Consider the following 16,928-nt stretch of genomic DNA (forward strand, 5'->3'; position numbering starts at 1 on the left):
AAGCAGGCTCTGCTGGCTGAACTCACTGAAGAAAAGCATTCCAACCTCCACTCCCTCTTCCCTTGAAACAGCTGATAGGGAAGAAGGTGACTGTTCCCCTCTCTGTCAACTGCAGCTGGATAGGGGGTTTTACCCCAGCTTAATATCTTGGGGATGGGAGAGGGGATCCCTTGCCAGTCACCATGGGGCTTGGTAACTTTTATTTGTCATTTCAGCTTCTTAGTCTCTCTGTGCCTCACCTTCCCGGCAGTTGTGTAGCACTGTCCTGGTTTGCTTACCCCCAAAGCAGAACCTTGGACAGCTTTTGGCTCTTTATTCATTGTTTTTGTGAGTACCTTCAACTCTGCCTATTAGTCCATCCTATCTTCCCACAATCCTCCAACATTTGTCCTTTTGTGTCTGGCTTATTTCACTCAGCATAAAGTCCTCAAATTTCATTCATGTTGTGACATGTCTCAGGGCTTCATTCCTTTTTAGGGCTGAATAATATTCCATTGTAAGTATATACAGCATTTTGTTTATCCATTCACTGGTTGATGGACACTTGGGTTGCTTCCAGCTTTTGGTAATTGTGAATAATGCTGTGATGAACACCTGTATAAAACTGTCTGTTCGAAGGCCTGCTTTTATTTCTTCTGAGTACATACCTAGTAGCAGGATAGCTGGATAGTATGGTAATCCTATACTTAGCTTCCTGAGGAACTGCTAAACTGTCTTCCACAATGGCTGTACCATTTTACAGTCCCAACAGCAATGAATGAGTGTTCCTATTTCTCCATATTCACTTGAATACTTGCAATTTCCTTTTTTCTTTTCTTTAAATAGTAGCCATTCTGATGGCTGTGAAATGATATATCATTGTGGTTTTGATTTGCATTTCCCTAATAGCTAGTGATGTTGGGCATCTTTTCATGTGCTTTTATTTATTTGTTTATCCTCTTTGGAGAAATATCTATTCAACTCATTTGTCTATTTTTAAATTGGGCTGTTTGTCCTTTTTATTGTAGAACTGCAAGTTTTTTTATAAATTCTGGATACTAAATCTTTATTAGATATATATTTTCCAAATATTGTCTTCCACTGAATTGGTTATCTTTTCACTTTTGTGACAAATTTCTTTGATGTAGAAATGTTTTTAATTTTGAAGAAGTCCCATTTATCTATTTTTCTATTGTTGCTTGTGTTTATTTTTTATATTTTTACTTGATATTTACTTGTTGCTTGTAAAGTCTAAGAAAACATTGCTTAACACAAAATCCTGAAGATGCTTTCCTACATTTTCTTTTAGGAGTTTTATAGTCCTGGTTCTTATGTTTAAGTCTTTGATCCAGTTTGTGCCGATTTTTATATATGGTGTGAAATGAATGTCCTTCCAGTTATTTAGGTCTTCTTTGACTTTTTTTAGCAAAGCTTTATAGTTTTCTGTTGGCCTCCGCTGCGGCACTGCAGGCGGGTCACTGCAGGCGAGTCGCTGCCGGGGATCGGGCCTACGCCACGGCCTGACCGGGGCGGCAGCGGGCGGCTCAAGGCTTGGGGGACGCGCGGTTCGATGGAGGAAAAACCACGGAGACGAGGTCTATGCGCAGGTCTGATTTTATTCGGGAAGTACATGGGGTTTTATAGTGTCATGGAGGCGGGGAGGTTGTGGGAGGGGCATGTCCGCGGGGCAGCTGAGGATTGGCTGCAGAGGCAAGGGCGGACCTGCGGTTTATGACGTAAGCCATTGATGGCAGAGGGGGTTGTTTCCGAGGTTGTGCCGGGGCGGATACGGGATGAGGGCAGTTGAAATGAGGCGGGGAGAACAGCGATCGGCTGGGAGGGGGAAGATAACAGTGGCTGGGAGGAGGGGCGGAGGGAGGCAGCAGCACAAACTGCTGCTGAGAAGGGCCATAATACAGGGAGGTTACGAGGAACAGGCGGGCAAAGTATAAGGAAGCGAAAGGCAGGGTGGGAGCAGGGGACAGTTTTCTGTGTACAAGTCCTTGGCTAAATTTATTCCCAGATATTTATTTCTTTTAGTTGCTATTGTAAATGGAATATTTCCCTTGATTTTCTCCTCAGATTGTTCATTACTAGTATATAGGAACACTGATTTTTGCATGTTGATCTTGTACCCCACAAGTTTGCTGAATTCATTTATTAGCTTTAGTTCCTTTGTTGTAGATTTTTCAGGACTTTCTATATAAAGGGTCATGGATCTGTAAGTAACTAAAGTTTTTCCTTTCCAATGTGGCTGCCTTTTATTTCCTTTTCTTGCCTAACAGTCAAGGACTTCTAGTACAATTCTGAGTAGCAGCAGTGACAGTGGGCTTCCTTGTCTTCCCCCTGAACTTAGCGGGAAAGCTTTCCGTCCTTCATCATTGAGTATGCTGTTAGCTGTACAAAGATGATACTTTCCCTGTCTATTGCCATGGAAGCTCAATGGGGGTTACGCATATTTCCCAGGTAGAGGCAGGAATCTCACCTGCCTTCAGCACCTGCTACATGAGAGGCATATCAGGAGCTTTCCTGATGTCTGCACATGCATGATGGACTTTCCAATCCTCACTGTGCAGGGGAGGAAAAGGGAGGCCCAAAGACATTAGGAAACTTGTCCATAACCACACAACTTGAAAGGGTGGATTAGAGATTGAGATTTACTCACCTACAGAACCCATGTTCCTTCTACTGTGATTCTACTTCTTTTCCTTTTTCCAAAATCAATTTAAGAATTACCTACATGTTTTGGGGAACCAAATGACACCTTGTAGTCCCCACCACAGAGAATAACTTGAAATAACCTGAACACTTGGAAAACACCTTCTTGATATTATTTGAATTTTTCTGGCCATTAGAAAGTGGTCTTTGGTCCAATGACTGGACTTTCAACAAGCTTTCCCTGGACATCTTTGATGGGCCAGATACTGAGCTGGATGCTAGAGGGATGAAGATGAATCCTTGCCCTCAGAGTCCCCAGGCTACCGGGGAGATGTGCCAATCAATATGTCAATGCCTTTCAAAGCCAACAGTACTACAAATTGTATTGCTGACACTTTCTGATGGCTTACAGTGGGCCAGGTATTGATCTAATATATCAGTGCATTTGATCTTCATGAAACAAGGTAGGTTTTTCATCCCCATTTTACAGATGAGGAACCTGAGGCACTGTGGTCCAATAACTTGCCAAAGATTACATGCTTGTAAATAGTGGAGAAGAATTTGGACCTGATTGACTATAGAGTCCATGCTTTTGTCCATCAGGCTGTAAAGCTTTACCAGGGCTGAAATGGAGATGAAGCATTACTATGGAGAGAGAGGAGAGGCAGGTGGGGAGATTCAGGGAGGAAATGAACAAATCACACTAAATGGGATTTCACCTGGAGCTTTTGCTCATCTTTCTAAAGGGTACCCTTATCTTCCCTTCTATCATCCAGCCTTGAGGTTTATAATTCTTTAATTTCTGGCCTTTCAGCACTAGCAATATAAATGAAATAACACAGGAACAAGGCCAGCTATCAACTAAGGCTTAAAAAAATACTTTTAAGTATTGTGTTTAATTTCATCCTTGAAATCTTGTTTAAGTGTCATGTAGTTCTTGTTCTGAAAGTATGTATTAAAGACAATTGGGAGATGGATGTGACTCAAGCAGTTTAGCACCTGCTTTCCACATGGGAGGTCCCAGGTTTGGTTCCCAGGTGCCTCCTAAAAACAAAAGCAAACAAGTATATAAATGAAAAAAACAACTCAGGGGAGCCAATGTGGCCCAGTGGTTGAGTGCAGGCTTCCCATGTTTGAGGTCCTGGTACCTAAAACAAAACAAAAAACTTAAAATTAAAAAAAAAAAAAAAAAATTAACCCCAGGGAAGGGGACAATGGAAGTGACTGCATTATGGGTTTCCATGGTTTTGGTTACTATAGTGAATATACTTAGTGCCACTGAATTGTACTTTAAAATGATTAAAATAGTCAATTTCCTGTGTATTTTACCACAGTAAAAATAAATAAAATCACCTAGATGCATGGCAGTTCAAATTAACTGAGGTTCTTAGGCTAAACCAATGTTCACTGTGAGTTTGACCCCCAGAAAAAGCAAGGGACCCTATCTCTTTCATAAATCTTTACTCCCCAAAGACTATTTTATCCACCATATTAAAGCACTCATTAAAATGAATTATTAATTCATCAATAGCTACATGTTAATAGGCTCATGATGGGGGCCCACAGAGCATGAAACAGATGTCTCCTTAGCAATTTACACCTTGGCCATTCTCTTTACTGTCTAACTTTTACCAAATTCACAGTCTCACCTTCCACCCAAGATTTCCACCTCAGGATAAATTCCCTGATTTTTTGTTGTTGTTGTTGTTTTTAAACTTATAAAAGTCTAATGGAGAATTTGACTGAGCAAGGAGAGTAATTTTCCATCAGTGATCCCACCATTCCAGATGAGGGAAATTGAAACATAATCTCTTACTATGGTGTTTTCCAGTAATCATCAGTTTTCTCTTTAGAACGAGGAACCTAAAAGAAGAGACTCAGGTTCCTGTATTTTGGCATGTGATATATTTTCACTGTCAAGATGATTTTTTTTTTTCATGTTTTTAGACCAAAGGACAAAGAGATCATGGGAAAGAGAATATGCATTTTATGAAAAAAATCAATTGGATTGATAACTGACTTTACTTGTTTTTTGTTTTTCAGTTGTTTTTTCTGTGACAGTTTAAACAAGCATGGATTGTGAGCAAACTTCACCAAGCCATTCCTGGGTTTTTCCCACAGTAATTCTCTGCTTATTTGGATTTTTCTCAATGATGAAACCATCAGAGCCATTTTTTGTGCCTTATTTAGCAGGACCAGATAAAAATATGAGCCTCAGTGTGGTAAGTTAACCAACCAACATGCCAATCTTACATTTAAGTTTATTTAGAACTAAAGTCTAAAGCCTTGGGTAGGGGCAAAAACCAGAGCTTCTTGCTTTCTCAAATAGGTATTACAATTTTTCATGTACTTGTCATGTAAAAATATAAACCCTTTTGCTATAACAATAATGGAATGGGAGCAAAACAACCTTACTTTAGTCTTTTAGTTGTATCAATATTTCAAGATTTTCTTGCGTATTAACTTTAACATAAAATAAGTCATCCCTAGCTATCAAAGTAAGTATTAGAGTATAATATATGTAACATTTGGGGGAAAAAAGTTACTGAAAAAGTACGTGAACATTTTTTCTCTATTTATAAATATTGAGGCTGATTTTAACTTTTAGTCAGGTCATATACAGAACCTAGTTCCAAGAAGCCTATAAAAGTCAGTGGTTCTCAAATTGTGGTCCCTAGACCATCATTATATCTGGGAACTTGCTAAAAATGTAAACGTAAATTCTCGGGCCCATTTTTTTTAACAAGCCCTCCAGGTGAATCTAATAAATGCTAAAGATTGAGAACCACTGCTTTAAGCCAATGAGTAATAAGATAAGACAAGGAGCTGAATCTTCATTTTCTTTAGGAAAAAGATTTCACCAGCAGCAGTTTTACAGGCTGGTTGCTTGGCAAGTGAGGCATAACAATTGTATCTCCCATCACCTCTCTTTCCCATCCATCATCCATATCCCCTATTCCCACACCAAGGAAACTTTGCCGCCTAAACCAATCCACCATTTTTCCTCATGGTAAACACAAGGACAGGTCAGTCTCTAATGCCATTAAGTGTGAGATGGTTTTTCAGGGAGGAATCGCCTTGCTAGAATTAGACTTCAGAGAGTGTCACAGAAGCAGGTTGGAGTTCAGCCTTCCTGGTTCAATGACTACAGTTAGAAGCCAGGAAGAGAGAGAATAAAGGTCTACCAGGCTTTGAGAACACTTAGGTAAAACTCTACCTTGTAATCCCAAGGGGTTGAGGGTACAGATCAGGTCAAAACAAAGGACATACTCAGGCTCAGTAAATCAGTGGGCTTCTTTCAGTGGCCTGAAAATTCAGAAAGAACAGGGATTTGAGACGGTCCACCCCAACTTTCTTTATATAATCTTTATCCACTGTACTTTCTCCTTAGAGAAACTGAAATAATGGGTTCAGTTAATTTGCTAATGCAACCAATGTTTCATGTGAAATTGTGGTCAAAATGAACTTTTAAGCAATTAATAAGCAATTTCTCCTGGGTCCTCCATAGAAATCCAATGAATTAAGGCCAAGAATGTGGAAGAGCAGAAAATAGACTCAAAGACATTCTTTTCTCTGTGGAGCTAGAAGTGGTCATTTGCCTAAATACCCAAGCAGGGTTCCAATGGTCTGCAAATTCATATACTGAAGTGGATCAAAGGTGACACTTGTCAGGTTCTTCCAAATGTGGCTCTGACTTTGAAGAAGAGTTTTATTAATTGCTCTCTGGCAACAGATCCTAAATAGCCCTGGATTGCCTCCAGAATACTGTTAAGTGTAAAGATTAATTTTGGCATTATGGCCTCTTTTCCCAACTTCAATAGCTTATGCAGATCAAATCACATTTAAAAATATTAAAGAGCAGATAATCCAACTGAGAGCAATAGCTACTTTTTTTTTAAATGCCAGTAGGTATGAATTGATAAGTTATGGATATCTGTCATCTTTCCAATTTGTTTCATTAAGTTTCAGTTTTCCATTACTTTTCATTGTATTGTTAGAAATTCATGTCAAGTATCAAATTGGACCCACTTTGGCAATGGGTCAAGCCGTGTATCCTGAATGAACACATCATCTAACTAATGGATGTGCCAGGGATGAGACACAAATAGTGCATTTCACTTCCCGATATTTTTGTCCTTATACTTGTCCTGATTATCTTACAGATCACAAGAGACATCCTTCCTCTTTGGACGTACTCTTACCTGGCACTGCTGCTCCCCGTGTTTGTCATCACTGATTATGTCTGCTACAAGCCGGTTGTCATCTTACAGGGGATCAGCTTCATTGTGACCTGGATACTGCTTGTATTTGGTCAAGGATTAGTAGCCATGCAGGTGCTTGAGTTCTCCTACGGGATGGTCTCTGCCACCGAGGTGGCCTACTATGCCTACATATACAGCGTGGTCAGCCCAGAGCATTACCAGAAAGTGAGCAGCTACTGTCGGAGCATAACGCTGGTGGCCTACACAGTGGCCTCAGTGCTGGCTCAGGTCCTGGTGTCCCTGGCCAACGTGTCGTACTTTTATCTCAATGTCATATCCTTGGCCTCGGTCTCTGTGGCCTTCCTTTTCACACTTTTTCTACCAATGCCCAAGAAGGGCATGTTCTTTCATGCAAAATCCAAAGATGCTTCCAAAAAGCCATCAGGAAAAGATATTGTCTTAGATGAGCCCCGTAAGGATCAGCAACCAGACAGCCAAGAGTCAGTCACCATTTCAGGGCCTGCGAACGGCAGCCAGTTGAGCAACCCAAAGCCAAAAAATGTGATTTTGAGAGTTTTTACACAGTGGTGCCAAGACTTGAAGGAGTGCTACTCCTCCAAGTGCCTTTTTTACTGGTCTCTGTGGTGGACTTTTTCCACAGCAGGTTTTAACCAGGTTTTGAACTATGTTCAAATCCTGTGGGATTACAAGGCACCATCCCAAAGTTCGACAATATATAATGGAGCAGTAGAAGCCCTTGCAACCTTTGGAGGTAGGAATACAAGGTTTTATCTTCTCAATGTGCAGAGGATGTGCTTCTCTCTGAATTACCTTCTCCATAGAGCTGATACTCCATGGTTGAAAATTAGGTGTTTGAAAGTCACTTTAATCAATGCATGTCAGTATTTAGCATAGAACTCAGAAAAAGAATTGGTAATAGAGAAAACATCAGCTTATAAGGATAAAGGTTTCTTTTCTCAAGATTCTGTTTACATACACACACATTTGTACTGGTCAAGATATAAATATATCTCTCTGGGGCCAGGGTCAGAAAAGTTTGACAGCTATTACTGTAGGAACTACCTTATCATCTCAAGGGATCCCGAACAAGACAACTTGAATAATGTGTTTGTAACTTTGCTTAACTCTCCATATGGGGATTTGCCAAAGCATGTTGCCTTCTCAAAAAGATTATTTTCCACCCCCATCTTCCTCATTCCCTACTATATCCAGATATCTGTTAGACTTCAGTTAACTCCAGACTGGATTCTTAAATGTACTCTCACCCTACCTCCTCTCCACAGCCTATTTTTTTGTACTGCCCTGTGCTATTTTGTCTTTGGCCTTTTATGTATATTATACTCTTATTCATTAGTAAGAACAGGATGGTATCCCTTAACAAGGAATCCTTGATAACAGTGTAATGGACAAAGAGAACTCTGGAAAGGAGAAAGGCAAGGTGTAGTGTAATGGAGTTGGTAAGGTCTCCAGTGAGAGGGGCAGACCCCTTGAGTGGGTATGTGTGTATTAACTGCATTTCCTTGAGTTGTCTGGTAACTATCTGCTCGGTCTTTATTTACTTACAGATGGATTTCTGATGTTGCATTTTGTCCAAAAGGAGAAAGGCAGTGAGACTGAGTGACTCCAGGGAAGTCCTCAGAAGGTCTTGGTGTAGGGATGGGGGTGAGGAAGTTGAGGGTTTCCAGTTTCTACTACGGGATTCACCCTTCAACTCCATCACAGCCCCTCATAGATTTTCCATTTTGGCAAAACTTCCCTCCCAACTGAGAAGCTACAGTAGCTGTTGGGTTTTTACAAACTTGCCCATGCACTCATCCCTTTATCACAGAACTTGTTTTGTGAAGTTTGAAATACTTCTCCAAGGAGAGCGAGATGGGAAGGGATGCAGAGGTGGGCTGATGCAAAATTTGTACACTAATGTTAGGAAGGCAGAGCCCAAGGAAGCCTTTGAACTTAGCCCAATAACACTCATGCATTTTCCTGACATTACAAAACTTTCACATCAATGAGACTTTGAAGATATTTGTTTTTGAAGTTGGGATGATCCACACCCACATAGTTATTGAATATTTCAGAGCCCATTGTTGAGCTAATTTTCTTCTCATTTCCCTCTCTGAGTATTCCAGTTTGACTCCTAGAAACTGATTTATTAATTTCTCCTTTAATGGGATAGGGATCCTTTCCTCTCCAGATAAGTGACCCTTTCCTAGAGTATGTTTAGAAAAAGGTAAAGTTGTCATTAAAGTCATTACGTAAAAGCACATTAAGCACAAATACTCTTTTATCTCTTTGTGATTGCAAGGACTCTACTTAGTATCAAAATTTTAGGCAAATTCAGGTGAAGTGGACTGGTTTGCTGACCTCAAGACCTTACACAAATTAAGTCATAACTTTTAAGAAAGAAAGCAAGAAAGCTGGAGGATAGTAAGAGATCTGATAGCAATGGACTATTCAGCTCACAGCATGTCCTGGGAATACATTATAAGTATGGCTATGTAATGTATGGTATAAAATGGATTTCTGGGAAGCAGATGTAGCTCCAGGGGTTGAACCCATGTATGATGTCCTGGTTCTATCCCTGGTACCTCCTAAAAATAAACTAAACAGCAAGCAAATGAAAAAACAAACTCGAGGTTGCTGATGTAGCTCAGTGTTTTCATACTGGCTTCCTACATACAAGATCCCAGTTTCAATGCCTTGCTCAGGTACTTCAAAAAAAATTTTTTAAGTAGAAATAATAATAATTTTTAAAAAGGATTTCTCCTGGAGATGTCTTGTGGCTCTGTTCTCAAACATCACAAGTGACATTTTGGACCAGATAATTCTTTTTTGTGGGGAGTTTCCAGTGCATTGTAGGATGTTTAGCCGCACCCCAGACTCTACTCACTAGGTGCCAGTAGCACCCCCCAGTTTTGACAACCAAAAACATCTGTAGATATTGTCAAAATCATCCGTTGGTAAGAACCATTGGATTAGAGTTAGGGTTAGATTGGGTTAGGATCAGCGCTCTTTTACTAAAAATGTTTTAAAACTATAAATAAATTTATCTAAATTCAGCATTAGGCTGTTTTATTTTCAAGAACAAGGACTTGAAATCTACCACCATTCTTGCCCACAGAGAAGCTCGAAAATATTCAATGGGTGAATAATGAATGGATGAATGAATAAATAAACAAACAAAGGAATGACCAAAGAAATGCATAGAGGAAAAATGGGGAGAGAGAATTCTTGAATAAAAAGTTTGGTATCTGTCAGAGATCTTGAGGAAATTTTAAATAATGTTACAGAAAGGAAGGAAAACAGAGACAAGGTAAAAGAGAGAGAGGGGTCATCCTTGCCAGAGTGTCAGCCTCATGGCACTCTAGAGCCATCACTACAGGTCAGGAAACCAGGATGATGAACTTTGCCTTCACACGGTTTTCTGAGGCTGAGTTTCAAATCTGCAAAGGGAAGAGGAAAGAAATATGACTTTCAGAAGTAGTTTCCAATCTATGCTTTACAGAAATCCAGACTCAGAGGGGGCTATTTCAAACTTCAGCAGAAAAAGATATGCAGAATTCACAGAGTGAGATCAAGTGATTTTTCTTTTTTTTTTCTTTTTTCCCACCATTCTTTTTTTTACCATAGCTTGGAAATGTTTCAGTGCTTTTATAATCTGGGTTTTGATAAAACTAATTGACACTTTTTTATACATGAAACAACAAGATATAATCTATGTTGATTCCTTTCTTTGCAGGGGCCATGGCAGCTTTCTCAGTAGGCTATGTGAAAGTCAACTGGAATGTTTATGGAGAGTTGGCTTTGGGGATCCTCTCAGCAGCAGATGCAGGTTCTCTATATCTCATGCGTTATACAACTAATATTTGGGTGTGCTATGCTGGTCTTTTGATATTCAAGTCAAGTTATATGTTTCTTATAACCATAGCCACGTAAGTATTATCTTCTCTTTCTTTTAACTTTCTAAGATTGAAGCAACAAGATACTTTTTAAAAATTCTTCCAGTACCTCTGAATAGAATTTTCGGTGTTGTATTTAGTGATTCAGACAAGAGACAATGGAACTATATTCCTATTTTAATCAACTTTCTCTTGGGGTTTGATTAACATTACTAATGAGGAAAGGATTGCTCTTACAATTAGTAAGTAATAATTTATTTTTGGTTTTGATTTTGCTTTATCAAGCAATATAATTTAGTACAATGTCATTCTGTTTACTTTTGCCTGCTTGAATAATGGTGCATCAACTTTCTGAAACAATTTTTCAGATATTCTCAGGGCAGTTATAGAAGTAAACCTGTTCTGTAAAAGTGTATATAAAGATAATAAGCACTATATCACACAATGGATTAAACTGAAATATTTTATCTAGATTAATTAAAAAAGAAATGAACTAAGGTCAGGCTGGATATCAATGTTGCTTGAGAACACTTGAAAGGATTAGGTGTTGCTCCTTTTCTATGTGGCAATGTGTTAACTTTCAACAAGTTTGCAAATTAATTAGCAAGTTAATTAGAAAGAAAGCAAGCATCTAAAAATATTTTCTTTTACCTAATATTATCAGCTGTATAATTTTCAACATGCTCTTTGACCTTAAAGTAATCTAAGTTATTTATCTATAAAATGGACTAAATTTTTGCTGAATTCCAGGTAAGTGGTAGGTACTGTGCTATCTGCTGGGAATGTAAAGAATGTTTGAATAAATAATAGTTGAAAACCTTTCCAGATATGATGAGAAACATTAATCTACACATCCAAGAAACTCAATGAATTTCAAGTCATCTATGACTGGTTTAAGTCTACCATCTTGCTATTTATTTACTGTTTGTCTTATCTGTTCATTTGCTCTTTATCCCTCTTTTCTAGCCATATTTCAAGTTAATTGAGATTTTTTAAATTCCGTTTTTATTGCCTATACTGCTTTTTCTACTATTTTTCATTTATTTTACATCTATATTGAAGATTGGGAAGCATTGGATTCCTTTAGGTTCTTAGTTATGTTGCATAAATGAATTTAAGAACATGCCTGTTTAGTTGAGCCAGTGAAAAGAATTTACCGGGAAATGGGGAAAAGACCAGAGCTTGCTGAAAAATGGGAGAGAAAGATGGAAATGCACACCAAGATTTGGTGTGGGCTCCTCCAGGCAGAGAGAGTGAGCTCTACCTCCAATGGTCACCTTTTAAACTGTTAATTATTCCTCCCCCTTGCTAATGATAAGTAGATGGGCCCCAGCTGTTATTGGTTACTCCACCAATAGTGGGGGCCAATGGTGAGGCCTGTTGGAAATATCCAGAGCCAAGGGGAGGTCCCAGAAAGAGAAACTGGGACCTCAAGGTTAAACTCAAGGTCTTAGAGACATCTTACAGCATGAGGTCTGTCGGCCTTTTGTCTGCCAGCCATGTTGTGGCTTGTCTTTTCCTCGTTTCCCTGGATAACCTGGATAACCTGCCTCAATATTTGTTATGAACTGTACATTATTTTTGCATTAAAAAGAAAATGAACTTTTTAAAAAATTAAGGCAAGAAGAGGTTCTTTTATATTTATTCATATACTTACCACTTCCAGTGCATTTTATTCCTTCCTATAGATTCAAGTTTTCATCTGATGTTAATGCCCTTCAACCTGAAGAATTTCTTTTTATATTTCCTATACTGTAAATCCCTTGGTGACAATTTCTAACAGGATTTTATAACCCATAATTTCAATCATCATGCAATACAAGATGTCCACATAAATAATTTGTACTACTTCCTTATTTCTTTTACATGATATAAAACTGGTTGATTTAATTAAAAATTAATCAAAGCAATTTACCCATATCATTTAATGACTCCTCCACTGGACCACAAGCTCTGAATGGCTGGAGTCATTGTCTAGCTTGTTCATTGTTATGCCCCGGGTACTCATCCTAATTCTTGACCCATGGTATGCTCTTGATTAGTATTTAAAAAAAAGATGAATACAATATGAAAAAAAAAATCATTGAGCTATTGAATTTTATTTATTTAATTTAACCATGCTATTTTTACAGGCTCAAACTAATGCTTTAAAACATTTTAAAAATGTTTTAAAGAATTAAACTAGTGCTTCAAATTTTCCTATTACTTTCCTTTAAGTTATAGGGCCAAGGGGAAATGCATACATGATCAAATAAAATTTCAAGATAGTTCTATCTTATTAAATTATGGGTTATCCCAGAGGCTAATCTGTATTTTTTCTAAGAACTTACTAGGCCCTGGGCAATGTTTTCTGCATGGGTAGCTCTGTGTTTCCAGAGTGACTTTGTGGAAACCTTCATGAAATGACCCAGCAGCAGCTTTAAATGATAATGTGATTACATGGAATTTCAGGAATCTGGGAAAGAAACTTACAGGTTTGGGTTGAAAATTTGGGAATTCAGTATCACTCTCTACCTGACTTAATTTAAAAACCAAATACAACTACTTAAAATGAATTAATTGACAGATTGAATCAGCTGTGATAGGAAAGAGTAATTTGTGGATTTTCTAGAGAAAAAATTTACCTATTAGAATTTTTTTTAAGAAACTGCTAATTTAGAGTGATGCAAATCTCTAGATAAATGAAAATTCATCAAATTGGCCTGCATTTTCACTCCTTAATGTCTAATTTTAAAAGTGACTGCAAAACCATAAAAATATCAAATAATGTCAGAGTTTTCCAGTTGAGTAGTTGAAATATTGGGTTTAATTTTAGAAACAGTTAACTAGTTTAAATTCTTATCATAATATATATCACATCCCATGGAATATCATACCACAGCATCTTGCTCTTTCTCTGACTCATCATCTCTGGGAGAAAAACTTGAAGCAAGAGAACGCAAAAGCCTGGACTTCCTCAGCAGAGCAAAGCCTTTGCAGAACTGTAATTCCCTGTTCTGCATTTCAAAGACCACTTGTGCATTCACTGCAAAGTCTTTCTGTTTGTTCACTGTTAGATTTCAGATCGCTGTGAACCTCAGCATGGAACGCTACGCCCTGGTGTTTGGAATCAACACCTTCATAGCCCTGGTCATCCAGACCATCATGACGGTCATCGTGGTTGACAACCAAGGCCTGGGGCTTCCCGTCAGTGTTCAGGTGGGTGCATTGACACAGGGCATGTTTCCAATACCTACCTCTATCTATTCGTCTATTTATACATGCTCTCCATCACGGCACAAAAACTTCTATCAGCTTTTCAATAACTTCTGAAAAATTGGAGGGCAAATTGCAAGCTGAATCATAGATCAGGGAATTTGAATTTTATTTTCGAAAGTAACAATTGCTTTATATATATATTTAATATGTACATATATATACACATACACCCCAGGTTTACGGAGATATAATTTACATAAGTAAATTTACAGTTTTTCATGTACAGGTCTATGAATTTTTGGCAAACATACAATCATATAACCACCACTATAATTAAGATAAAGAATGGTTCCGGCACCCAAACAGGGCTCTCATGCCCCTTTGTGGCCAATCCCCTCCCCACAGCCTCAGCCCCTGGCCATTACTGATCGGTTGTCTAAATCTATAGCTCTGTCTTTTTCAAATGTCATATAAATGGGATCGTATTATATGACCTTTTGTATCTGGCCTCTCATTTAGTTAATTTCTTCCATGGAATAATTTTTATTGAGAAATGTAAATAGGATGTAGTTAAGGTATATTCTATTTTTTAAGAAATCTTTTAAATTAAATGGGTGACCTTTTCATTAAATAGGTGAAAGAATGAAAGAACTGCCTGAGAACCCTGAAGTCGTTGCTATTTAAGTGGTTCTCATTACCTCCTGATAAAGGTTTTCCCTTGCCCTGACTAAAGTTCAATCTTATTAAAGCTTAGTTCACAAATTCAATAAGCTGACTCATTCTCCTGGACAAAATGGTTAGTCTTACATCTCTCTATATATAGTCTTACATCTCTCTTTATAAAAGCATGTCCTCATGCTTTTTCATTAGAAGGAAGGATAGCTTCATTTAGTAAGAATTAAAACTAAGATTTGTATAGGCTCAATACCTCAATACTCAGTCACAAAGCAAGCAACTGTTACTTTCTAAAATAAAATATAAATTTCCTGATTTACTCTCCAGCTGGTAATTTATTCTCCAGTTTTTTTCAGAAATTATCATGTGTTCTGATATGATGGAGAGTGTGCAAACTTGAAATGAGCAAAATCTGGGTTTGAATCTTGATGTTTATAACTCAATTTTTAAAAATTTTTCATTCTGGGAAATTGGAAATATGAGAGAGAGAAAAAGAGAAAGACCAGTGTAAAGAAACTCCCTGTATTCTTCATCCTATTTAAATTATTATCACCTATGGGCCTATCTAGTTTCATCTGTACCTCAACACACTTCCCCACTCCTGTCCTGGATTATTTTGAAGGAAACCCCAGAAATGTACTCTTTTTTCCTTTAATGTCTCAGTTTTCTCATCATTAAAATGAGGAGCATAATACCTACCTCCTGAGGTCATGCTCAGATAAAATGCCAGGCTATAAAAGGCACCTATCCTGGCCTGTGGTATACTCACGGATGCATTTACCTCTTCTAAGGACTTTTACCTTAATCACCTCTAGATATTGCCTTTATTTTTCCACAAATCCATTCTATTTTCTTTTGAAATGAATGCATTCCTATCATTGAATTAGGCAGAACAGAAGAACTAGAGATTAAAATTATCCATCAGTCTGTCTTCCTTTTTGCCACTATTTTGCATAACCTGCTTGAAAAGCTTTCTTTGTTGGCCAACAATACATTTCCACCTTTCAGGGGAGTCTGCACAAACCTTAAAAGCTGGGGAAAATTAAATGTGTCAGAAAAAGTCAAGTTTTACCTTTTGTTTCCTTAAGAATTCAAAATTTCCAAAACTTTTTTACCTTCTCAAACAAGTAAAATCTAGATTTAAGGCAATACTCATATAATCTTCATATTTCTATCATATTTTCCCTTCTGGTTTCTGTGACACTTCAGTGCTAGAACAACTTTCTTTCTTTTTTTTTTTTTAGGTTTATTTATTTATTTTATTTCTCTCCCCTCCCCCCTCCCACTCCAGTTGTCTGTTCTCTGTGTCTGTTTTGCTGCGTGTTCTTCTTTGTCCACTTCTGTTGTTGTCAGCAGCACGGGAATCTGTGTTTCTTTTTGTTGCATCATCTTGTTGTGTCAGCTCTCCGTGTGTGTGGTGCCATTCCTGGGCAGGCTGCACTTTCTTTCTCGCTGGGTGGCTCTCCTTACGGGGCACACCCCTTGTGCATGGGGCTCCCTTACGCGGGGGACACCCCTGTGTGGCACGGCGCTCCTTGCATGCATCAGCACTGCACATGGGCCAGCTCCACATGGGTCAAGAAGGCCCGGGGTTTAAACCACAGACCCCCCATGTGATAGACGAATGCCCTAACCACTGGGCCACGTCCACTTCCCATAAAACAACTTTCAATTAGGTACTTTCATACAAAGTCAGTTTAAGAGGAGCAGGTGGAGCTCACTGGTTGAGTACCTGCTTCCCACATACAAGGTCCAGGCTTCAATCCCTGATATCTCCTAAAAAATAAAATAAAATAAAATAATTTAAGAGTCAGCATCTTAAGAAAGGACTTGTTTACTCAGGTGCCAGAGCAGAATACAAATATACAGTTCAAAGACATAACAGAAGACAAATCTTATTTCTATCAAATATTTTTCCCAGGACAAAAATGTTTTATTGCAGATTCTTGGGTTTTTAAAACAAAAGCAAGATTCTTTAAATTGAATTTTGATAGGAGTCTAATTAGAAATGTCCGAGTGAAACTTCCAGGAGCCAAGAATATAGAGGTATGCTGATTATTGACTCCCAACTCTCAATCACAAATGTACATTTATCATTGACTATGTATTTATGATATGCCATGAATACCTTAATATAATACCAAATGCCATTTTAAAAGATTGGAATATAAAAAACAGAGATGCAAACTCTGAGTCAGCATTTTCATCTGACACGTAGATTTGTCAGAGAGAAGACTGAACTGAGATACTCTGAAGTGGTTCTTCCATTTTCTCAACCTTTTTCAAACTATCACAATAT

The 16,928-nt window shown here is 38.2% G+C and overlaps 1 protein-coding gene across 2 annotated transcripts in view; it reads left to right on the forward strand.

The window, feature by feature from the left end:
* The window catches only part of LOC101426206 (thiamine transporter 2), a 56,450-nt gene that overhangs the window by 26,617 nt on the left and 12,905 nt on the right, over positions 1-16,928 (forward strand). For both annotated transcript variants that reach the window (XM_058299997.2, XM_058299996.2), the window contains exons 2-5: positions 4,681-4,859; positions 6,801-7,611; positions 10,597-10,789; positions 13,813-13,954. In XM_058299997.2, coding sequence (XP_058155980.1) covers positions 4,710-4,859; positions 6,801-7,611; positions 10,597-10,789; positions 13,813-13,954 — 1,296 coding nt within the window. In that variant the 5' untranslated portion in view covers positions 4,681-4,709. The remainder of the gene's footprint in view (positions 1-4,680; positions 4,860-6,800; positions 7,612-10,596; positions 10,790-13,812; positions 13,955-16,928) is intronic.

Source organism: Dasypus novemcinctus, chromosome 7 (assembly GCF_030445035.2).
Source record: "Dasypus novemcinctus isolate mDasNov1 chromosome 7, mDasNov1.1.hap2, whole genome shotgun sequence".
Lineage (NCBI taxonomy): Eukaryota > Metazoa > Chordata > Mammalia > Cingulata > Dasypodidae > Dasypus > Dasypus novemcinctus.